At 46.2% G+C, this 25,708-nt stretch overlaps 1 protein-coding gene across 2 annotated transcripts in view; it reads left to right on the top strand.

Moving 5' to 3' along the window:
- C8H21orf91 (chromosome 8 C21orf91 homolog) overlaps positions 1-25,708 on the top strand; it is a 90,089-nt gene that overhangs the window by 49,885 nt on the left and 14,496 nt on the right. For both annotated transcript variants that reach the window (XM_078658358.1, XM_078658359.1), the window contains exon 3: positions 21,468-22,001. In XM_078658358.1, the coding sequence (XP_078514484.1) occupies positions 21,468-22,001 (534 nt within the window). The remainder of the gene's footprint in view (positions 1-21,467; positions 22,002-25,708) is intronic.

The following is a 25,708-nucleotide window of genomic DNA, read 5'->3' as shown; positions in this document are numbered from 1 at the left end:
TATTATACTGTTTCCCATTATCTCTGTTGACTCCTACTGCCCCTACCCTGTCTCTGTGAAGCGCTCTGATATCTGTAAGGATCCTGTTCGCGCTATATAAAACTTTGAATAAATAAATAAATAAATAAATAGGGGTTATCTGTAACAACAGCAGTGGATTGGAGGGGAGCAGTCGGAACATGAGCCGTAGACTGTGAAGGGGGGGGGGGGCGCGTTAAGAGAGTTTTGCGAGGAGTTGTGGTGAAATGACCTAGCCACGATTACCAAACAGAAGTACCTAAAATAGAAGAGAAGGGGCAGGAAAGAAGATGTGGCATAATGGCCAGAACCAACTGCCTTGGAGCCGGCGAGCCAGGTTCGAATCTCAGCCCCGGCTCAGCATCCTGTACACGCACGCTTAAGAGAGCAGCCTCACAAAGAAGTTCAGCAGATAAAAAGGAGGACTTGGGCCTGATAAGAGTAAACACACATGGAACAAAAGGAAATAGTATGTAACCGCCAATAGAAACTGAGTAAAAGTAAGTGGCAAGTACACGAACCAATAAAAAATAAGGGCGGGATGTAAGCCCCCTTATAAGACTTCAATTAAACACAGTAGATTTCGCAAACGCTGTGCAGGCAAAACCTAAAAAGAAAATCATTATCTCATTGCAAGGAGTAAACTCTCGACTCTGAACAAGGACTTGGATAGTGATTAGGCACCTCTTTAACTCCTGGCCACAAACCATAGATGTTTGAGTTATCTTGGTTTCCTATGATGACAACCAGAGCAAAACTTTGCTGACAGCAGATCTGGGCACTCACAAATTGAACACTAAGTTTGAATCACAAAAGTGCCTTTTAAGAAGGCAGGTATATACTTCCTGAAGCTTATATCTAAAATGTAGTACGTTTTCGATTTAGAGGAATTCTCTAAGACTCCCAGTGCCTTCCAAGTGAGCTACAATTGTAAGATGTTCCGAGAATTACTTTTATGCGTATCCATTTTTGCACACATAAGTTCCCGAACTTACATTTCTGCACGTATAGGTAGGATGCTAAAGTGTAACTTTTTTTTGTGGGTTAAAGGGGGTATCTTTGCCCCATCAAAGAAAAAGGTTTTCTTCCCAGAAATCGATTTTACTCCTGTCTTTGACCGTAATATACATACAATCATTTTCTGGGTGGGAATGTGCATGCTAAAAGTTTAAGAATACCGATAGACCAGTCTTTTAGTGAGTGTTCACCAACCTTTACAGGTAAACCCACTAGAATGTCCACAGACCTGTTCCCCGGTGAAAACGTGCTTAGTAATTCGTCCATGCTGTCTGGACATCCATGCGGGTAAATACCATTACAGAGAGCGAAATCACACCGAGCTGGAGTATGTGAATTGGAACCCTGATGTGTTTTTTTTGCTCCTATGCAACTTTATTTGTGGCTCTAATTTAAGTTCTTTTAAAAAGGAAGATACCAGAAAGTTGGGATCTGATTCTCAAAGTAGTAACTGAAAAGTATTTAAATGGATACCCAGAACCACATACTTAGGTCTATTTCTAATTAGGCATTAGCCCTAGAAGATTCTGCAATCCCTTCTTGTGGTGTAATTTATTTAGAGTACCGTACTTTCCCATGTGCAAATGAAACACTTATGCTTTTTTAAAAGATATGAGAGAGTTGCATGTTCCATAGTGTCAGAGGTCCACACCATGTACCACTACTGGAGCAAGTCTTGACTGCTCACCCTTGCTATCCTTGCAGAGAGTATAAAGGGGACTACTTAAATAAGTTCGTTGGAGAGCAATAGTACCCGAGTCCTTGGAACACTTCGTAAATGTCAGTGCCCACCACTTATAATGCTCCTCGACTTGGAGAAAAGGAGTCTGTTATTTATGCAACTGCTCACTGCGATACTAGTCTGGTGATTGCGTTTTTTCTTTATAATTTGATTATCTCTGTAATTGTAACATACAGAAATACAGTATGTTTACTGCATTTTCTTGTCGGATAAAGTAGGTGGTGAAGTTTTGTAAATCAATGGATGTTTTCCTTGACTATTCACTTAAGGTTAGGAATGTTCTAATGGTATATAACTTACCTTTATATTGATATGTTTTGCTAATAGTTTATACTAGTAGGTATTTACACATGGAGCTATGACTGAGTTCACACAGAATGGAGATTTACTGCCAGAAGACTTTTCTTTTCTCGATCTGTAGGGTGCACTGATGTACCTCTGCTCCTGTCGGTGTATTAGCATGGAATTTTAAATAATAAATGTCTTGCGTGTTCGCACCATTATGAACTGCTTTGTAGAATAATTGCTTATTTTACAGACTAGTCACTTTCTCTTATACTTTAAAAACATTTTTAGATAACGGATTGAAGATGATGTAACCATCCATTATCTTCCAACGTGCATGTAGTGTTGATGCAACATAGTCCCCATAAGGTTTGAAGGGGCAGAGTTCTCTTTTATATCTATAAGATACTCTTGTTTTTGTAAGATTTATGTAGCTGCAACTCCTTTTGCTCTGTTCGGCGTTCCTGATACCTATGTGTAATAATGAATGTCGCGCACACAAAAGCTGGGTGTAACTTGCTCTTTATTCCGGAGCGCCGGGAGAATCTCACTATCTCTTAGCGGTCGGCGCCAACAAACAATATGGCCGCCTTCCACTTCCTGTGCTCCCACATCCTGTTCCTGCATCGGAACACTAGAACGCTACCACATATCTCCCCCCTTTATGCAACAACCAAACAGTATACAAAAGTCTTACTTCCAGTCCATTTCATAGTCCTTGAATCTCTCCGGTACCTTTACCCTTCTTCCTGCTCGGGTCTCCACTCTCTCATCACTTCTCTCTCTTTCTGTCGCCTTTTTCTCCGTCCGTTCTCTCGCTCCTTCTTCTTCTCTGTCCTTCGCACTTATAACACTTCCTTCCTGACTTCTACCTCTTTCCTCCGTAGTCTCTCTCTCCTCTCTTTCTCCACTTGCTGCCTGTTTCTCCGCTCCATTTACTTCCTCTCCTCGCCTTTCACGTCCTTCACTTCCTCCTTCCTTGAATACTTGCTCTGTTCCATCCTCTACTTCCTCTTCCCACTTCACTATTTTGCTGCACTTCGCCATTCGGCCCATAGACCATACCTTTCCATCACTCAGGAGTGCTGACCGGGCATAGGGTTCTACCACCTTGAGGGGTGGTGAAAACTTGCTTTCCCCCTTTCTCTTCATGATGGCTTGCTTTACCCTAACCCAATCGCCTTTCTCAGCTCTGCATCTCGGGTGTTGCGTCTCTTGTTGTAATGTGCAGTGTAGACTGCTTGGGCTCTCTCCAGATTCTTTCTGACCACCGCTGGTGACCACTTGCTCTGTACCACCAACTTCCTCCATGCTGAGTTGTCTTTCGTGAACACTTCTCTACCTCTTAAAACCTTGAAGGGGCTGTAGCCTGTGCTCCCAGGTGTGATGCGGTAGGCCCAAATCATCTTCTCCAACTCCTTCTCCCAGTCCAGACCATCCTCTATGGCCGCTTGAATGGTGCCCATAATCACCCGATTGAAACGCTCTACTTGGCCATTTCCAGCGGGGTGATAGATGGGCGTGTGCTTCACTTCGATACCGTTTCTGGTGGTAAATGCAGTCCACTTCGCCGATGTGAATTGGGGGCCATTGTCACACGTGATGATCTTCGGAATGCCCTCTCTGACGAACGTGGCCCGCAGGAAGCGAATCACAGCTTCGGTATCTGCATGTTCCAAGATTTCTAATTCTGGCCATTTTGAGTACTTGTCGATGATTACCACTGCGTACTTCTGAGTTCCTTCTTTATCCAGGACTGGACCCATTATGTCCACCGATATCATCTCCCACGGACCATCCGGGATGGGAAATTTTCCTAATGGCGGTCTCAGCATACTCTGAGTTTTGTCAGCCTTAGCACATGATTCGCACATGCGCACATGCCGTTCCACCTGTGCATCTATGGCCGGCCACCAGTACGCTGTCCTGGCCAAGGCTTTCGTTTTCGTGATCCCTTGGTGCCCTTCATGGAGTAAAGACATCAGATGATCTAGAATGTTCTGTGGCGGGACCACTTTGTCGCCTCGGAGTAGGAACACGGGGTTCTCCGCCAACGACAGTTCATCTCTGACCTCCCAATACCTTTTCAATTCTTCTTTCAGGTGTCTCTTTTCTGGCCATCCATGGACAACGTAACCTTTCACGGCCTCCAGATCCGTGTCTTCCTCGTATGCCTTTTCCCAGTCCTGGGCACTTATAACTCCTTCAGTGTCCTGGATGGTGGCCACTACGTAATCCTTCCAGTCCTGCCTCCTTTCATTCTCTGCCTCGTCCATGGCCGCCGCCCTACTCGGGAAGTCCGCTACTTTGTTCTGCGGTCCCGGTATGTGTTCCACCTCATAGACGAAGTCCAATAGTCTGAGGGTCATTTTGGCGATTCTGGGCGTAGCGTGATCATGACCGCTTGATGTCAGGACGCGGACTAACGGCTTGTGGTCTGTCTTCACCAAGAACTTGGCTCCCCACAAATATTGTCTAAATTTCTCCATCGCCCAGACCACAGCCAGCATTTCTTTCTCCACCACGCTGAACTTCTCTTCATTGGGGGCCAACGAGCGGGAGGCCAAACTGATAGTCGACAACTCCCCGGACTCCTCCCGCTGCATCAGTACTGCCCCTAGGCCGCGGTCACTGGCATCAGTGGTGAGGATGGACTTTGCTTGCGGGTCGAATCCCTTGAGGGGAATGGCCTTGCTCATCTCTTGTTTGAGCGCTTCGAACTCCTTCTGTTCTTCCTGTCCCCACTGAAATCTGTTCTTTTCTTTGAGTAGTTGCCGAATGAAATGCGTTTTTGTAGCAAAATGGGGAATGAACTTGCTGTAGTACTCGGCCATCCCCAGGAATGACCGAACATCTTCCTTCTTTCCCGGAGTGGGTGCCTCCAAAATGGCCTTCATGTTCGTCTTCTTGGGAGTAATGCCTTGACCACTCACCTCGTGACCAAGGTATGTGACGGATTGGACTCCCAACTTGCATTTGGAACACTCAGCTGTCAGTCCATTGTCTTGCAGCCTCTGTAATACTTTGTGGAGCTTCGCATTGTGGTCATGCTTTGACTTCCCCATTATGAGAATGTCGTCCTGAAAGAAAAGGACATCTTTCAAGTCTTTCAAAAGTTTGTGCATAATCTTTTGGAAAACCGCTGCGGCCGAAGCCAGGCCAAAGGGCATCCTCACAAACTCGTAACACCCAAACGGTGTGATAAATGACGTGAGGTGGCTGCATGATGGATGGAGCTTTACTTGATGATAGGCCGACGACAAGTCGACCGTGGAGAACCATTGGACGTCCTTTGTCTTTGCCAACATTTCATTGATGCGCGGCAAGGGGAATTTGTCTATGATGATGTTTTTGTTTAACTCTTCGAGGTCCACACAGAGACGTACCTTGCCGTTGGGCTTTTGGGCGACAACTAGGGGCGAAAGCCACTCTGCGCTCTCAATAGCTTTGATGACACCCTCCTTTTCCAATCTGTCCAGTTCAGTTTGTACTGCCTCTCTGCTGCGGAACGGGATATTCCTCACTTTGTGCACCACCGGCACGGCTCCCTCCTTCAGCTTTATGAGGTGCGTGTATTTGCCCAGTTCTCCAATCTGGCCATTGAACACTTTGGGATACGCCGTCTGCCACAACGCCACATCTTCTTTGGTCTCCATGTCCATTAGCAAGATCTTTTCGATACCACCCGGGTTAAGCTGGATTCCTAACGCTCCTTGGTCCTTCCAACTCAGCACGGACGGGCCTCTCTCCGCGACGTATAGCTTGCACTGCGCGTGACGGCCTCTGAATTCAAACATGAGAGGACAGTACCCCAACATGGGAATCTTTTGCCCAGTGTACGTGACCGGCCTCACGTCCATGGGAAGGAGAGTCTCTTTGATTCGTGACGCAAAGTTGTCATCCCAAACCTGTCTTTGAACGATGGAAATGGGCGCCCCACTGTCTGCGATCATCTCTAAAGGTATACCTCCAATGTGCATGTCGAGTCGGGGTCTATCTTAGGTTGAACTATCCATTTCCAGTATTTGGACATCGATATACAGGAATTCCTCTTCTTCCACTGTGTCTTCCTGGTCGCTGTCCCCATCCCGCTGTTCTTGGTCTATTAATCGGACCATGGCGTTCTTGGGTTTCCTGCGACATACCTTCTCGTAGTGTCCGAAAATGTTGCAGTAAGAGCATTTGGCTCTAAAGGCGGGGCACGCTTTGTCGTTTCCCAGATGGGCATTGCTACCACACCTGTAACATTGGGGTTTTCCTCCTTTGTTGGACCTGCCGTCCGACTGGTGTCTGGTGGAGTTGTCAGGTCTACCGCCTCCTTGGTTTCTCCGTGTCTCGTTCTGCCTCGAACGGTCATTTCTACTTGGCGTCATAACCTTGCACACGGTTTGTGACTCCTGGGCATCTTTCTTCGCTGCTTGAGCGCACCTTCTTGATAACTCTGCTTTCTTGACCATCGCCCAAATTTCTTTGAGTGGGGCGTCGCCATTCACCCACAATTTTTCTTGTATGTGAGAGCTTGATGTGTGCATGATAATTTGGTCCCTGATGAGTTCATCATGCAGTCCCCCAAATTTGCACGTGAGGGCAAACTTCCTCAATGCCACGACGTACTCGTCCACCGTCTCGCCGCTTTTTTGCTTCCTCTGAAAGAAGTTGAATCTGTCGATGGCGACGCACACCACGGGTCTGTAATGCGCATCTAGGTCAGCAGTGGCGTGATCAAATACCTCTGCGTCTCCGGCGTCTCTCTCAGCCTTGACAATGGTGTCATATACCCTGAGCCCTTCTGGGCCTAAATTATGTAGCAATATCTGCTTTTTTCTTTTGCTCGAAAATTGGGCGTCACTTTCCTCTTCTAGGGCCTCCAGATAGTTAAGGAAGTACCTCTTCCAGTCTTCCCACTTCCTTTCCGGTTCGCCACTCCTCGTCAGGAATGGTACTAGTTGGGTGAGGGATGTACCCTGGGCTGCCATCCCTGGAGCGTTCCTCCTGTTCCCTGCTGTAGTGACCGTCCGTCTGGGTGGACTCCCTGGAGCGTCTTGTCCCTCTCCGTCTTCTTCCCTGTACTCTTCGTCACTTCTCTCCCCTTGTCCTCTCTTTGTGGGGTCTAATGCAGCCTGTGGACCGCCACCTGTACCTGGGTGCGAGGAGCCTGATGCTGCCGCCAGAGTCCGCTGATCTGCCAGGGTGCCTGGTCACTATGTCGGGACCACGGTGTTCTTATGGTCTGGGTACCTTATTTCACTTGGTCTGGGTGCTCTCAGTTGCTGCGCCTTGCTCCCTGTGCACTTTGGAGGGTGCTGGTTGAGGAAATGGCTTTCTTCTCTGCACCAGGCGTGTGCTTGGGCTCTGCGATGGCCTCAGGGGTAGCTGGTAGCTTTGCGTGCCAATTCTAGCCTCTCGGCAGCTCCTCTGCCGCGCTCCGGGTCTCTGTGCTGTTCCCACGCGAAATGCGTGCGCTCGCGATGACGTCGCGTGTGTGTTCGGGATTAAATCCCCCAACTCGTCGCCATTATAATAATGAATGTCGCGCACACAAAAGCTGGGTGTAACTTGCTCTTTATTCCGGAGCGCCGGGAGAATCTCACTATCTCTTAGCGGTCGGCGCCAACAAACAATATGGCCGCCTTCCGCTTCCTGTGCTCCCACATCCTGTTCCTGCATCGGAACACTAGAACGCTACCACACTATGGGTCATTTTCGCGCGTTATAAAACTCTGAAAGTAAAGATAAATAAATTACAGATGTAATTTGATTACCTGTTTCACGTGCAGTCCCCAGCGCACTGCTAAGCGCGGAGCCCTAGACTGCGTAAAAGCCCCTCTCGGGTCTCGCATGCATGACATTAAAATGCTTGCCACATAGGATTACAATTTACACAGCACTCTGCCCGCCACACATTCCCCCACAGTGAGCCTATTAACCTTCTGACAACGCGCTTAAGACACATAAACGCGGCGTGGAGTGCTACTATATACATGTTACAATACAGTAAAGAAAAAACCCACTTCAAATTCTCAGACACTTAATTGTTCACACATGCCAGCCCTTATGTTTACAAATAACTAGTTACCGCTGTTTACCACACACAGTGCTTTAAGTCAGTAATGTATAGCTAATTATTTCAGACTTGTTTTATTTCTACCACCTTTTGTTTGTGAAATGTGTTTACAAACTGCCTAACGCACTGTAGATTTTTTATTAGGATTGTGCCCATTTTCGTACTTGTCCATTTGGAAGAAAGAGCAGCCATGCTTTTTTCTGTTTACATTGTCTAGTGTTCTTGTCTTCGCTGTATCCTTTCAGAACCGTCGTCCGTGTAGTTCGAAGAAAAGAATGCAAGCGTGACTATTCCTGTTGTAACATGTTAGGGCTGTATGCTGTTTTCGAGGGTTGCCAGGTGGTTCTCCCGTGGTTTCCTTACACTCGGGTGAATCAATAGTCTGCCTTGGGTGAAAATGTTTAACCATAAATCAAGTGGTCGCAGCGGCTGGTTCGTTAAATGTTAGAGTTAAATAGCATACCACACATTTGAGACTTTTCTTTAGCTTCATCAAATGCAACATGCCTTTGTAAATGAAGCTTATCATATGGGACTACGATGAAGGAGGCAGAAGAGCTTGGATCAGATTGTATTTGTTTTTAAAATGTTTTATTAGTAATAGATGGTTATTTATTGACATATTCCACATCAGGAACATAACTTCACAGCGCCACCTTCCTCAGCATCTGCACTGTTGTAAGTATCCTTTTATACACTGGGTCAGCCAATGACATGTTCCCCACATCATGTGCTTTTGACTCAGCCCATAATTGTGTGGTGGGTAAAAAAGTCCGCGCCCTTAGCGGAAGTAATAACACTGCATCTAATGTCACAATGCATCAATGGCTGCAGGTTTTTTTCAAGACAATAGCCCAAGATACAGCCATGTCCTCCTAGTCTGCTTTTCCTTCATAAAAGATGCTTCACTTAACTTCATTGTGGACTGTGCTTTTTCAACCATTAAACCTTTCCTTATGAAACCACAGCATGTAGCTTCGCCTTTAACCGCCCACACTTGCCCTTCCTCTTTTCTGATGTCCATAACGGAAGGAACAACTTTGAAATGGAAGTAAGCGTAATAAGCTGTACTAAGCACGAGATTCACTTGTGGTTCAATATGCATTAGTTATATATAAATATTTTACTAAACCAAAGGTTTAAACTTTACATAGAAGCTTAATTTTTGCTTGCGCCTGTTATTCTCACGTACAAGCAGTAGAGTTTGTCCGGTGGTATGAAAAATGCTGTGTTTTCGCCAGAAAGTGTTGTTTCTGATTGGAAACAAATGCTGAAAATGCAGTTTTTGCTTTTGGTCTTGTTAAATTGTTAAAGATTTTTGTATCGCGCATGAATCACCCAGGGGCATCTCAGCGCTTACCTGAAAGGGAGAACTGCGGTCGGAAGTTTTTCAGAACAACCAAGATTTTAATTGTTTCCTAAAGGTGGATTTCCGCAGCGTCGCTGGAAGAGAGTTCCAGTATTTTGGTGCTACAAACGAGAATGCTCTGCCGCCTGTGCGGGTTAGACGAATCCGGGGGATGTTGAGAAGGGCTAGGGAGTTAGATCTCAGGTTACATTCGCTGGAATGCCTAGAAAGTTTATCTCCGAGATAGGCCGGTCCCTCACCTTTGAGAGCTTTGAAGATCAGACAGCAGATCTTAAACATAGTTCTCATTTGGATCGGTAACCAGTGTAATTGTTTGAGCAGAGGAAGAGATGGCGTTCCAGGAGGGCGATTCAGAACCATTCTGGCTGCAGTGTTCTGTATTACTTGAAGCTTTGATAAGACAGTAGCTCCTACCTCTGCCAATAGGGCGTTGCCGTAATCCAGTCTACTCCCTATCATTGCGTGCACTACGGTTCTGCGGTGCTCTAAAGGTAGGTATGGAATAATTCTACGCAGTAGACGCAGATTGTAGTAGCACGAACCTGCGATGTTTCTCACATTGTCCTTCATGTCCAGCTTGGCGTCCAGTTGGATTCCCAGGCTTTTTACTGAGATGGATGGTTTAGGTGCTTCACCCAGTTGGGGGGGCCACCAGTCAGCCAACCAAAGATGTGCGGATTTCCCTAGGAGCATTAGCTCTGTTTTTCCTGGATTGAGTTGTAAGCACTGCTCCCTCATCCAATTTGCGATCGCCAGCATACCGTCCATGAAACGCTGTTTCTCATCAGTGATGTTATTCCCAATTTGGAACAGTAGCTGCGTATCGTCGGCAAACGAGATAATCTCGAAACCGAAGGATTGGATAAGCTTGGCTAGGGGGGCTAGGTAAATATTAAATAGGGTGGGGCTGAGACAGGATCCCTGTGGCACCCCCTTATCCAGCAGAAATTTCCTTTTGGAGACGAATGGTCCAAGCATAGTGGTTTGCCATCTGTCCCTTAGGAAATCAATCAGCCATTGAAAATTATACATGTCAAGGTCCCCAATAGCCCCTTTGCCCCACCTATTATTTTTTTTAATGGTTTTATTTGCTTTGTTTTCTCAACATACAAATGTCTCAATGTATTAGTTGTTTATTTTATCTTAATATTCCAATGTATCAAAACAATACAATTGTTTTGTTTTCTTCTACATCTTTAAGCATATCTTAAGAAATCCAAGGGTATGAGTATATCCTCGGGGTACCTGTTGTCTTGTTTGCACCTTGGCCCCACCTTAAATGGCAACAGTTACAAGAAATGCACTCTGCATGCCTACCACTCAAAGGTCTGGATTTCTGGAAAGGCAAATCATTGAAGTTTATTCATGTTGCTGTGTTTGATAAATTAGTGCTTCTTACTTTAGGTAATTGTAGTACCTTCAGAACTGTGATAGAAAATGCTACAGGTATGTATGACTTTTTGGGGGGTGTAGGGGAACAGAAGGAAGACATTTTGGTCATGAGGATTTTTAGGCACAAACTGATGCTTCCAGGATATGTTTAAACACATACCTGTTGCTATTTCATTTACTGATTTAAAAGTCTCTTCATTTTGATATAAAGGTGTTATGTGAATTGCAATTGTGAGGCATTTTCCCAAGGTTTGAGTGTCCAGTGACTATAACATATGTGTAGCTTCCAGCAGTGCCTACCCAGAAACGGGGGTACAAAAGGGGGTGGTGATGGACAGAGCATCTGAACCAATCAAACACACACACACACAGTCAAAAGATCTGGGTTTAATCCATCACCGTTCTTTAGCCCACTCTGCCACCCCAGTTCAGACATGGCTATATGCAAATCAGTCTGACCCTGTGCCTCATGGGAACAGTCCAGCCCGAACTGTAATGTAAAATGTAATGTAAAAATTACTTATAAAGCGCGGCATTCACCGGACGGTTTCTTGGCGCTGGTCACTTTGTTTGGTGAGAGGCAGAGGGCGGGGAGAGGAAGGCTTATGTGTAGATGCGACGGAAGAGGTGAGTTTTTAGGAGAGACCTAAAGTGAAGGTAGGAGGGAGAGAGTCTCAGTTCCAGCGGGAGAGAGTTCCAGAATGAAGGTGCCAAAAAAGAGAATCTGAGACCTCCGTGTTTTTTGCGTCTGAAATGGGGAGTCTGAAGGAGCGCAAGATGAGAGGAACGGAGGTGTCTAGAGGGAGCATAAGGATGCAAGAGAGAGGAGATGAAGGAGGGACCAATGCCGGCCAAAGATTTATGAGTCAGGCAGCCCAGTTTGAACTTACTCTGAAACTGGAAGCCAGTGGAGGGCTTTAAGGAGGGGACGGACGTGGTGGTGTTTTGGTTGGTGATAAATCAGGCGAGCTGCCTGATTCTGTATCAGTTGTAATCTATTAATTTGGTATTGTGGGATGCCAGCGTACAGAGCGTTGGCGTAGTCGATCCGAGAGATGACTAATGCCAACCGTGCTAAGGTGAGGGCTTCAGTGGTCAGGAAGTGGGCTATTTTCCGAATCTTCCTAAGCTGGAAAAAGCAGGAGGACACAGTGGCACTGACCTGGTGCTTCATTGAGAGGTCCTGGGAGATGTAAACCCCCAGGCTTTTCACTTTGTCAGCAGGGAGGGGGGGGGACCGAGGGAATGGGGCCAGAAAGTGGAGTTCCAGGGATTGGATGGGCCTCCGACAAGAACAAGCTCCGTCTTGTCGGGATTAAGTTTGAGATGATGAACGCCCATCCAATTACTGATATGGCAAAGGGTGGACTGGAAATCTTGAGCCGCTTCATCCGAGGAGTCGAGATTGAAGACGAGCTGAATGTCATCTGCATAATTAAATGCAGTGACATTCCTGCCACGGAGGGAGCGGATCAAGGGGGTAAGGTACAGGTTAAAAAGAAGGGGTGACAGGGATGAACCCTGTGGAACGCCACAGGTGACCCTCGTCCTACCTGCCGTAAACTGGGAAAGACGGACCGATTGGTGGCGGTCCGCCAGGAAGGAACGAACCCAGTTAAGGGCCGTCCCACTGATGCCCGCCTCTTTGACACGGTCGACTAACATGGTGTGGTCGACCGTGTCAAAGGCCGCCGACAGATCTAAGAGCACCAAGGCTTGACTGGTGTTAGAGTCAGTGCCTCTACGGAGTTCCTCCATGACAGAGAGAATAACCGCCTCTGTCGAATGGGCAGGTCTAAACCCGGCTTGCTGGGAGTCTAGAAAGTTGGAGTCCTCAATGAAGGAGCTGAGGACGCTGGTCACATGTGTCTCAAGTACCTTACTCAGGTAAGGAAGAAGGGAGATGGGACGGAAGTTGCCCAATACCGAGGGGTCGGCGTTGGTTTTTTTTAATATGGGGACCACTTCGGCATACTTGAACTGACTGGGGACCACACCAAGCAGGAGAGAGTTGTTCAAGAGGGCTAGTGGAGGGGCAGGGCAGGCCGAAAAAGCGACCCGGAGAATCGCCGGGGGGCAGCAGTCTGTGGGGGAACCAGATGAGACTTTGTTTAGAATGGAGAGGAAGTCTTCTTCGGGTATAGAAGGGAGCTGGGTCAAGGAAAGGGAATTAAGAAAGGGGGCAGCCTCCGGGAGGGGCAACGCCGGGGGACCAGAGGAGATACTGTTTTTGATTTTGCTGATTTTGTCTATAAAGAAACAGTTAAGGGAGTCGCAAAGTACCTGAGATGGGAGGGGTTTGATGGTCACCCTGTCCGGGTGTGAGAGCTCCTCCACAATAGAAAAAATGTCCTTGGATTTTTGCGCGGAGTTGAGAATTTTTGTGGAGAAGTAGGCAGTTTTGGCAGCTGAAATTGCCTGTTTATATTCTCCGGATAATTTTAGGAAGTGAGATTTTTCTGAAGGGTCGTAGTTTCTACGCCAGCGACGCTCGGCTTGGCGAAGTCCTAGCTTTAAGGTTTTAAGGCTATATCTGAAAACCAGCGATGTGCGTTGTGAGGGCGCTTAGTTCTAATTGACTTAAGAGGGACGATCTTGTTGCTGGCGGACTCCAGCCATTTGGTGAGTGCGGCTTCCTGGGAATCTAGAGAACCTGGGCTGGACGGAACCGAAGATGTTAGAGAGGAAAGAAAAAGGTCGAGGTCTGCTTTATTCCAATTGCGGGCCAGAAGGCTAGGGCCTTGGCTGCGAAGGGGCGACGGGGGGACCGGGAGAAGAAAAGAGATTAGGAAATGGTCCGACCAATGGCAGGGAAGGATCGTGAGTGATTTGATTTCGAGGTTGTAGGTCCACACCTGATGTAGGGTGTGGCCTTTGGAATGAGTGGCTGTGTGGACATGTTGAAGGCCATTGAGCCCACTTAATAGATCAGTGAAAGCCAAGGAATGGGAGCTTTCATGTGGGTCCGACGGCCAGTAATTGAAGTCTCCTAAAACCAGGAGTTTAGAGTTGTTAATTGTGAGCTGAGATAGTAGATCGCAAAAGAGGGAGGGGTAATTGGGCATGGGTTGAGGGGGGCGGTATACCAAAACGCAAATAAGAGGGGACACCGAGGATTCGAGTCTAATAACCAGGCAATCAGCCTGGGGGATGGTGAGTAGAGAGAGGGAGGTGAATCTGATGGAGAGTTTGATAATAGCGGCTACGCCACCTCCGGATTTACCAGCTGGTCGATTGGCTTGGAGAATGTAATACCCCGGAGGAATGGCTGCCAAGATATCAGGGGAGGAGTCCTCGTTCAGCTAGGTCTCAGTTAGGAGTAGGATATCAGGTCGATCTGAGTCCAAGAGGTGGCAAATGTCATGTTGGTGACTGACTAGCGACCGGGTGTTAAGGTATGTGATAGCTAGTTCCATGTTAGCCGGTGACTGAACAGGCCGGATTATGGGAGGTGGGAAGGAAGCAGTGTGCTCGGAGGTGGAGGAGGATGGGAGGGCCCTGAGCTCTGGGAAAACACTACGGGCGTTGAAAACACCAAGTTGGCGTAATTTTGAGTAGCTGGTGGATTCCAACGGCCAGAGGGAGTGTAATGCGATCAGGTCCCTAGGGGCATAGGATGTAATTTGGGCAGAATGACGGCCGCAGACGGGCTTGCCTTAGGCCCGCTGCGCTCGTCCGCTGCACTTCCGGTGGTGACACATGTTAAATACCAGTGATAGAGAGGGGTGGAAGGGGGCGTGGCCTGCGCGAGTGGGCGTGGCTTAATGCTCGCGACGAATGGCGGCAATAAGGATTCAAACACCTCGCCCGCTGCAGCGATAGCTCCGCTGTGCGGGGGGTGTCAGTGCCAAAAGGTGGTGATAGCCCAGGGGTAGGTAGAGTGAAACAATTTTAAAAAACACAAGTAAACCAATTTTTAAAAAGAGCGTAGAGCGCTGCTCCCGGCTGTGCCTCAGGAGAGCAAAGTGATTCTGAACTGCCAAGCCATGCCTTCCCTGGACCGGAAGCAAGCTTCCGAGGACCGGTTTCTGGCATTACAGCCTACTTCAGCCCGGCTTGCTTGAATCCAGTGGCAAAGTGAGCAAAGGACTCACGTCTGAGCATACCCTGCCACACTTATGGCGGCCAAAAGCGGTACAAAAGGGGGTGGTGATGGACAGAGCATCTGAACCAATCAAACACTCGCACCCAGTCAAAAGATCTGGGTTTAATCCATCACCGTTCTTTAGCCCACTCTGCCACCCCAGTTCAGACATGGCTTTATGCAAATCAGTCTGACCCTGTGCCTCATGGGAACAGTCCAGCCCGAACTGCCAAGCCATGCCTTCCCTGGACCGGAAACAAGCTTCCGAGGACCGGTTTCTGGCATTACAGCCTTCTTCAGCCCGGCTTAAAAACGGGTACATAAAAATGGATTCAAAACCATATGCTTAACACTGGAAAAACTTTTTCTTTCCTCATTCCTTTTCTCTTCCCCCGCAAAAACAAGTTTAAAGTACCTTTATTGGCTTTAAGATTGATACAAATATTGCCAAACGTATTGGCTCCAGAAAGCCGGAATATAACCTAATAATGCACTTTTTCAATCATGCTGCCCATGCACCCTCAATTGAATATGCACATTCTCCATTACGTATATACATTCTATTCTGCGTGCAGACGTGGAAGGCATTACAATTCTTGTGATTCTAGTGGCTATCATCTCTCAATTTATTCTCCAGCGTTTCTTTGTGAAATTCACATATTTTCTGTGCTCCTTTTAACCCATTGCATGCAGTGCGAATTTTCGCACTGTGCGGTTGATTTAAATAGTGGGCGGGATTCGGACGGCCCCCGGCCGTCCTCCGCACACGCCCACCGTGACGCATGACGGCCGGGGGCAGTCATGAGTATGCAAGGGGTTAAAAACTCTTATCCTTTCTAGTGTTTGTTTCTCTCATGTCCTGTTTTCTTTGACCGTGCATGAGAAATTGCCTCTTTTCCCAGAGACTAGCTTGTATTTCTTTTCAAGTACCTGTTTTATGATTCGTTTTGTGGTCGTTAATGGCATACAGGGTGAGGCTCTTTGTGGTGTATTCCTGACAAAGATGGGTAATCCTTCAGGTTTTTGTGTTTACTATTCTAGAACATTTAAGCTTGGCGATGGTGTTCTTCTTACCTTCCTAGTGGATTGTGTATTGGCTTTCCTAAGCTTATTTATTTTCTTTGGTTCATCCCTGGTCTGCTATGGTGGCGGCGCAGTAGTCCTGTCGGTGGTTGTTCCCATTGCCTGACACCTTCTTTGCAGGATTCTACGTTTCTGTTACAGGAGTGCTTCATGGCAAAGTTAGCTGTAAATGATGAAACGTCTCATTGTTCGAAGCCAGGACATACAGGCATGTTTAGCAGCTTCCTGTCTGTGAGAGCAATGCCGGCTCCCGAGCAGAAGGAGGCAAATTAATGGTCAGAAGTGAGTTAAAAAAGGCAGAAAACTATGGTTTGGGCGGTGAACTCCGCTCTGCCGGTTAAGTTTGCAGAAACCATTAGCGATAACACGAGTCGTTTTATGAACAAGATTAAAAACTAACGCAGAGCTGTGACTGTTCTGTACAGCAAACGTATGAACATGACTGTTTAAATGACAGTAATCCAAAACTATGCGTTATGAACCGTCCGGTTTCAATATCGGAAAAAGAGGATTGTTCATGGAAGAAACACACGGTTCAATCACACCCTGGTAGTCCAACTGGGTAAGAATTTAACTAACGGAAGCTTTAGCTTCACGTTTAATCGGGTATTGTGATTGGGGCTGTGGCATAGAGTGCAAACAAATGTCATTTTCAGGGGAATCCTTATTTCAACCAACCTGATTATGATAAACTGCTGGAGCAAGGGCCAATGGCCACTCAGATGCATGCGCAAGTTTAACCTCCTCAGAGACATAACTGGAAAAACACGGGAGAATAACATCTTCGCCTTTTAGAAGAGGCCAGAACAAATGGGAGAGGCCAATCAACCTCATCTAATAAAATATCATAAGAAGAAGTAAGATTACTTAGAGGACACCGCACGCTGCAATGCTTTCATCTCACTTCGCAACCACGACTGTTGCCCCGACCGACTCACATCGGCGCGTTGGCCACAACAAGAAAGGTACTGTCTCCGAGTCTGTTGATGTTTTAGCTAACCCCTACCGACGCGGTTGGCTGGAATTGTTAGACTCTGTCATGTTCAGTATCGCGGTAGCCCCAAAAGTATCTCCCGAGGCTGAGAAACTGTGTTTTCACGTTATTCCTGCAATTTAAAGGTTATTTTTCACAGTAACTATTTTTACAAGTATTGTATGTTGGATTTTTTTCATTTTTGGTCTTGTTGGTTTAGATTTTGATTATTTTTAGGTCTCGCGACCTGTCAATGCGCATGCGCATTGAGCAGAGCGAGACTATAGGGGCTTAAACAGACTTTAACTAACTGGCGATTTGATGCTGTGCCCGTGCACTTTTAGGTCAATGCGCAAGCGCATTGACCTAAAATGCGCGTGCACAGCATCAAATCGCCAGCCATCTGTTCCCCAGCAGCTCTTCCCGCTCCACCCCACAAGCTTCCCCCAGCGTGCGCTCTGGCTCAGCCGAGCCGCACTCCTCCCACACCTTTGAAGTGAAGCTTCACTTCAAAGGCCCCTGCTGCTTCACACTATATCCAGGCGTGTCTCATTTCTCCTCCCCCTTCCCCACAGCAATGCTGGCAGTACTTTCACTTTGACGGCCGCAGGCCGTCTCTCGTGTTTCTCCTCCCCCCTCCCAGTGTTTTTTTTTTTAAACTTGTTTTACTTGCCATCATGCATCCTAATCCAAACTTCTGCAGTTGACTGACGTTGTGTGATTCTGTGTAAAGGACTTTATTTCACTATGGCTTCAAGTGTAAAACAACCGTTGAAAATGCAATAGGCCTCGCCTTTTATTAAGTTAAAGCCATTTGCTTTGCTAAACAATACCATTAGCTAAGCAAATGACTTTAACTTAATCAAAGGCGAGACCTATTGCATTTTCAATGCTTGTTCTAAACTGGTGTGTCCATTTGTAGTGTTTTCCCTGTTACTGTATGCATGCACAAATGCTTTCCACACTGCCTCTGAGATAAGCCTGTTTGCTAGTACCAGGCTACCAAGGTGATGCGCAGGGGTTATTTTAGAAGTGTATACCCCTTACCCTGACTAGGAAGAAGGGTCCCTACTTGGACAAAGGAACCTAAAGCTGCCAACTAGAGACACCCATTTATAACACTATCCAAAAAATACTCATTTGTGTCTTTCACTTTATCTAGGTGAAGATTACAATCACGTACAACTGTGCAATTTGTGTGTGAAAAGTGATAGCTAGACCTCCACCTGCAAGCTCAGTTGGTCAAAGGGGCACTTGAGAGGATGCCAGCCTTTGCAGTAGGGACAGATTGCTATTCCCACTATTTCCTCGTGCTGAAGTAGGACGGAGGCCTTTGTCCCATTTTGAATCTTTGCCTTCTTCAGGCTTTCCTCCAGAGAGGAAAGTTCAAAATGCTCACTTTGGCCAAAGTTTTGCTTGGCCTGGATCCTGGCAATTGGATGGTCACCTTGGACTTGCCGGATGTGTAGTCTTCTGTGCCTATTCTGCAGTCCCATAGATATTACCTGCAGTTCATGGTTGAAAAGGAGCATTTTTAGTTTGATGTGCTCCACTTTGACCTTACCAGTGTCCCTGGAATATTCGCAAAAGTGATGCTGGCAGTCGATGTCCACTTTCGGATGTTGGTGACACCAGTTCCCCTACCTTGATCGCTTTTGAAGATGGGATCACCATAGGCCATCATAGACCACCTTCAGATGACAGTGAACCTCCAGACATAATTGGGTTCTCAATCAACAAGCTGCAGTCACATTTGACTCCTTGGCAGTGGTGTTCTTTTAAAGGAGCTGTACTGGGCATGGTGCTGTTCATATGGTCTTTCATCTATTGCAACAAGTCCTAAACATTCAGGGTTTCATCCTGATGTTTCAGCCTCCATCCTTGATCTTGTTAAGAGCAGCGCTGAGACATCTTATCCTGCTTGCCCACTTTGCCAAGTGGCATATTCACTCTTTGCAATATGATCTGAAGTTTGCTGGCCCAGCTCCAAGGAAATCTGTTGGATGTCCTCCAGGTTTCAGGGGGGGGGGTGGTCAGGGGGGGGGAACTGCGCGAGATCTGCAGTGGTGGGTACTCAACTGCATCCTGACCAGTGGCAGAACCCTCCCCCAACCAGAGCTGATGGGGGTGACAGATGCACTCCTTTTGGGATGGGGTAGTCCTCTGTAAGCAGTAGACTCCGGTTTTTGGCAGCAGTCTGGCTCTATATAAATCTGTTAGAGCTGCGGGCCCTTTGCCTAGCGTGTAAGGCGTTCCTGTCGTCCATCAAGCAAAGGCTGGTTCAGGTTCTCATGTACAACATCACCGCCATATGGTACTGCAACATGCAAAGCCAAGAGATATAGTCCTCAAGTTGGCTAGAGTGTCAGGCCATTTCCCAAATGATGAAACAGCTGGCAGGCTCTTTGGATGCCAGGGTGGTAAAGCTCAGCCGATGGTGCCTGGTGTATCACCAATGACGGTTGTACACCGAGGTGTCAGTGGGGTGAGCCTTGGCTGGATCTTTTTGGTGCTGTCAAAAACACACAGTATAAAAACTACTGCTTGATGAAGTTCCCAAGAACTCTGTCTCTTGGAGACCTATTCAGGCTGTAGTGGAGCACTGCACTCTTATAGGGTTTTCTACCACTGCCTCTCCTGAGTTATGAAGAAGATCAGGAACGACTGGGCCCAATCCATCTTAGGGGCCCCCCATTGGGCCCAGAGAATGTCATACCCGGAACAACTGGGCATGAACATTTGTCCTCCGATGGGGCTACAGTTGCCAACGGCTCTTTTGCTGCAGAAGCTAGTCAGGGTTCTGCACCTGAACCTATGCAGTCCACACCTCCAATGTGGACATTGAGTGGTAGCAGTTGGCTGTATTTAGTCTTCCACATGGGGTTGTTGATGTCATTCTCCCTTTCAGGTGTCCTCATACAAAGTCCATCTACACTGCATGCTAGGACAAATTTGTGGCATTGTGTGAAGTCAATAACTCAGTAAAACATTAGTCTGGCATGTAAGGGCTCTATTTGATTTGTCTTTGGCCCAGCAAGGCCTTGGAGGGGGCACTCTTAAACCTCACTTGTCTGCCCCTTTTTTTTCCTTCTTGCGTTTTTCAGGTCATCTGTCCTTTAAGTCACCTGTTGTTGGTTTTATTGAAGGTTTGACGCGCATTGTCCCTCCCAAACTGTTTGTGATGCCACAGTGGGATCTCGATTTGGTCCTGACTTTCCTTATGTGTACCTCTTTCAAACGGGTGCTGAGCTGCTCGCTGCACCACTTGTATTTCAAAACTGTCTTTCTCTGTCACTTCAGCTTGTTGCACGAGTGAGCTTCAGGCTCTGTATATGCACCTTTTTCCCAGACAGGTTTTGGTTGTGGACAAGGCCACCTTCCTGCCGAAAGTCATGACTTTGTTTCAAATTGTGCACCCTAACATCTTTTTCCTCCACTCCACCCCCCGAAGGAAGAGGAGAGACTTTATTGATCTGATCCCAGAATAGGTTTTGCTTTTATATTGAATGAACCAAAGATCCTCTGGTGGAGGATCAGTTCTTTGTTGGATTCTCCAAATTAAAGAAAGGCAAGGCATTACAGGAAAAGAATATCTAGCAAGAAGCCACCTCCTGAAGGGCTGTGATCTCATTCCACCAGGGCAAAAACTGGTGCCTGTTCTTGGCATCTGTCAGGCCACGACATGGGCATCACTGCACTCTTTCATTAAGCACTTCTTCTTTGACAGCCAAGTCTGACGGGAAAAGCATTTTGCCTGTTTAGTCCTGCTGGACTTTTTGGTCTGAGCTCGCACCACAGATCCTCCACTGTGGAGAGGTACTGCTTTGGTATCTATTCTAAAGGTGAGGAATCTGTAGTTCGAAGTACCCATCAGAAGAGCAAGTTACTTACCTTTGGTAAGTCTCTTTCTGGTGGATATTCTAACTGTAGATTGTTCACTGTCCTCCCTACTCTCCCTTCTGTGTAGTGGTCTCTTTTCGTCATCTAAAATCTTACCAAACTATAGATCCGCACCATGATTCCCCCGATTGTTTTAAGCGCCACATCCGAGCGAGCAGACCGACTCAACCAAGAAACTCCAGGTGTGACACTTTTATGCCCCTCCGATACATGACTTTTGGGGTGGAACAAGGCTTACGCATAGCTGCACAAGGCCACCTAGCAGCACTCCGAAGCTCTGCTTGAAAACCTTTGCAACCAGTCTGGCACCTGGGTAATAGTCTAAAGGTGAGGAATCCACCTCTCTTTAGATAGATTATCCATCAGAAAGAGCATTACTGAGGGTAAGTAATTGATTCTTCTTGATCTTGCTTTTGAAAACCTTTGGATAAAATTGATTGGATCAGGAACCTCGTTAATGTTTGTATTAAAGTGTTAATGCTTTTTCATTGTCATATAAGATTAAATCAGAAAATACCTCATTTTTGTATCTATTTCTAGGGGTGTCGAGATCCAGCCTTTTACATACCAGATCATTAAGGGGACACAAAGATTGTTTTGAGAAATATCATCTAATTGCCAACCAAGACTGTCCACGATCTAAACTCTCCAAAAGCACCTATGAAGGAGTTAAAACTATTTTAAGCAAAAAAATCAATTGGATTGTTCAATATGCACAGAATAAGGATTTATATGCAGAGACTGAATACTCAAAAACCTCACAAAACCAGCTTTACAATTACAAGCATCAAGGTGATAGGACGTTGTTGCCACAGTTTGATTCCGAAGTACCTCGGTATACTTCAAAGTGGATTGATGGAAGTGCCGGAACCTTCTCACAATGTTCACAAAGTATTTTGAACCAGAGAGAATCCACAGGATTTGGACTAGATATGTTGCAGAATGCAGGGGCCACTTTCTGCCACAGTAGTGTTTTATGGTCAAACCCATCCAAGGGAGAAGGAACTGAAAAATCTACACATGACCCAAAAACCAGCAACCAAAGAAGACAACCTCATTTCAACAGAGAGGAGTGTAAGTCTTTGTGATCAGTGCTATACCATATGTATAATTGTAATTGTTCAAGATAAGTAAATTCACAAGCATTTCATTTTCGTGTTAATTCGTGAATTTAAATACTGTCAAGGTAAATTAAGGTAAATTAAATCCAGAAGCCATACTGATGTCCCCACAAAAGCTGCTGGCTGAGAACGTCATATGATCATTACCCAAAAGATTTAATTACAAACATGAACGATGCATGGGGCACTCACATTGCAGCTTTAAGACCACTACCAGAAAGAGTCCGCATAAAATTACAAGGCACATATGTAACACATGTATATATAAACGACGCTGGAGCGGTGGAAATATCCACATATACTATAGGGTTGTATGGTGCAAAGGAATATGTAGTTCAAATTCAAATCCTCTTTATTCGACTGTAATGCAGCCATAAAAGTACAAATTAAAAAACACATAAAACAACACACAAAAACTGATACAGATTGTAAAATGCCCATATTTTCACAGTTGTGGTAATCTTATGCAACCTAATAAGATTTAAAGAAAGATGCCTAATTGACGTGCTATATGCTTCAAATCACTGCTACTGTGCATTACAATGACCGTATGCCGTTAACATTTTAAAGTTTACAACAATACTTGTTTAAACAAGAAAAAAATAATATGTAATCAGGGCACATTGATAATCTATACTATACAGCAGCCCTTAAACATAGGCTCACTAGAAACCTATTTCATCAACATAAAGTTGTTTTAAAAAACGTAATGACTGAATACAATGTGTCAAGTTTCTGGATTTGATCAAAGGCATTAAAAACATGTTAGTCTATTATGAACACCACAAGAGATGGTAAAGTGCAACATTGACTGATTGAGAGTATTATTGCAAGGGCACACAAGTGATTCAAGGTTGTGTTGAAAACCTAGGAGAAAACAAAGTAAATATTTTTTGTGTCTGCCCGGAAACGAAACCTCAGAGAGCATTTCCATCAAGCTCTCCTTCCACCCAAATAATCACTCGGGGTATTGTCATGATTCAGATGAACGGAAGCCGAAATTGAGATCATTGGTAATTCTGTACCTAACCTTTTCTCCCGGGCATGGTTTAACAGTAAGGATCGAACTTGCTTTCTGCACAATGTTAGGCAAGTGTCGGCATCTGTGAATGCTTGGTGAGACCATTGGCAGTAAAATATGTTTCTACAAATGCTAGCCACGGGAAATCGAGTCCTTTGTCACAAGCTAAGCAATCCTTTTAAATATTTCTTGCTAACATCGCTTCTTAATTTTTTTCCAAGTTGAGCCATATCAAGGGGGACAGATTTGGACTAGATTGCAAATATAGCTTAATTCCAACTCATTATGGCAAATTAAGTTTGATGTGGAAGGAGGGACGGATAGGGGCTTATGACAGATGTGATTTTCTTCTGTTTGAACCACTGATATGTCCCTAGCGCCCAAAACCCATGCCCCATAGGTGGCAACCAGTAAACATTGTATAGACTAGAGTTGTAGCATAGGGGCAAACACTTGACCGCCTGGAGGAGACAGTAAGCTAAAAAGAGAACTAATTACCTTGGATAAATTGTATCTCCGCTCAGTTATGTTTGGCGGCCAAGAACCATTAGAGCTAAATACCACCCCCAAGTAAGAAAATGTGTTGGTACTAACTAGGCGGTTTGATCAAAGCAAAATACTAGGATGGGATTGCTTTTCGGGCTACAAGCCATAATTAAAGATTTTGCAAAGTTGGTCAACAAGTCGAGGGATCCCTTAAATTCACAAATTATTTGACCAGTGCTCTCAGGGCTCTTGAAGTGCATGCCATCAACACTGCATCATCCACATATAACAAAACAGAGCATTGGGTGCCCAGGACCATCAAAACGTATGGGGGGCTTGATGCTAAATGAGTGCCAAGTTTGTATATATATAGGATAAACTGTAAAGGAGCAAGGACACACCCCTGATGAACCCCTCACCCAATGTGAATTACTCCCGTAAGCTCACCCCTTGACCAAACCTCTCAATGGCCCAAACCTCACTCTTGGGCACTGCAGATTCTTGAGCAGGACCATAGGCACGAGTGTGGCCCTTCACAGGCAATCCTGGATTAGGTCCATGGGCTTCTCCAGCGACACCACCTTGTTATGCCGTAGAAACTCCCCATCATCTGAGCCATTCTGGAAATAGTGTAGTCCCCTCCCCCGTCTCTTCCAGAAAAGAGTACAGGGCATTTGGGCTATGGTCGTTGATATTTTTTTCTCTGTCATGGGTCTCAGTGAGGATGACTCTGAGGTTGCTGGGACTGAGGGCCTCCTGCAACCTGCTGGTGAAGCGCACCAGGTGGCATATGTGTGCTCTGCAGTGGAATGTGAGTCCCAGTGGGCACAATATAAAGGGAGGCAGGGAGATTTCTCAGATCAGATCCAGATTTCCGAGGAGATTGTGAAAGATCAGCAGTGATGGCTGCTGGACCACGATTTGGTCAGTGACAGACCTCTCTCCCTACTCCACCCTGAGTGGACAGTGGTGACCAATGCTTAGCTTCTGAGTTGGGAAGGCCACTTGGGAGAGATGGAGATCAGACGCATCTGGTCTTCGGCGGAGGCTTGGCTTCACATCAACCTTTTTAGAGTTGCGGGTTATTCTTAGCCGTCCTACTATCCATAAGGTAGACTGGTACAGGTATTCTCAGACAACACAACCGCCATGTGGTACTGCAGGATGAGTGGGGTCTTGTGCCCTGTACCTCTGGGAGTGACTGAAACGCCCAGGGATTTTTCTGGTGGTGCATCACCTTGTGGAATCTCTGAACACCAGGGGTGACTAATTCATCCATTGATGCCTCGCGGGTCACAAATTGCTGTTACACCTGGAGGAGGTGCAGTGTCTCTTCTGTGATTTCTCGATCTTTTTACCACTGCTAAGAATGTGCAATGTCAGCACTTTTGCATGTTGGAGTTTACAAAGCGTCTCACTCTCTGAGAGACTCATTCTGCCTAGAGTCGAACTCTCAACTCCTGTACGCGTTTCCCCCTGATACCTCTCCTGCCCCATGTTCTGAATAGGAGGTGGAGTTTTCCAGGGCCAAGTCCTCCTTGAGGCTTCAGATTGGGCAAGCAAAGCGTGGTATCCCGAACTTCTGGGCTTGAACATCTGCCCTCTGATCAGGCTGCCTCTTGTGGTCAATCTCCTCTCTCAGAGGGAGGGCAGGGTCCTGCACCAGAACCTTTCTGAAGTGTTGTTTTTAAGTTGATGTCTGCCAGACAGCACAGCAGTCTGGTTTGATAACAGATTTTTGTGGGCATTCTGAAAGCTTCCCTAGGAATGTATTCTGCCCATTTCTGAGCATGGGCTTTGTGGATTGTAACTCACATTTGCTTGCTTTCTATTTGCCTGCTTTATTTGCTTTAGTCTGCTCAGCTTGAGTTGGTCCATCTGGTTCATCCCTTGTTTACTGTATCCTTCCCAGTGCTTGTTTTCTGTAACCAAGCCTTTAAAGCTTGTGCCTTTGTAAATCTTGCTCTTGTGACAGTCTTGCAGTGAAGCAGAAAGACTTTTTTTCTAGCACACAACAGCAATGAACTGTGCTGATATTTCAGAATATATCAGATTTAGGAAAGTATTTTGTAGTGCGGTGGAAACAAATATTTGATGACAATCAAGACAATCAAAACATCAATACAATAGGTGATGACATTTCCACACATCGT

This window comes from Lissotriton helveticus, chromosome 8 (assembly GCF_964261635.1).
Source record: "Lissotriton helveticus chromosome 8, aLisHel1.1, whole genome shotgun sequence".
NCBI classification, from domain to species: domain Eukaryota; kingdom Metazoa; phylum Chordata; class Amphibia; order Caudata; family Salamandridae; genus Lissotriton; species Lissotriton helveticus.
Note: the sequence above shows the minus strand (reverse complement) of the source record. Positions and strands in the feature narration are given on the sequence as shown.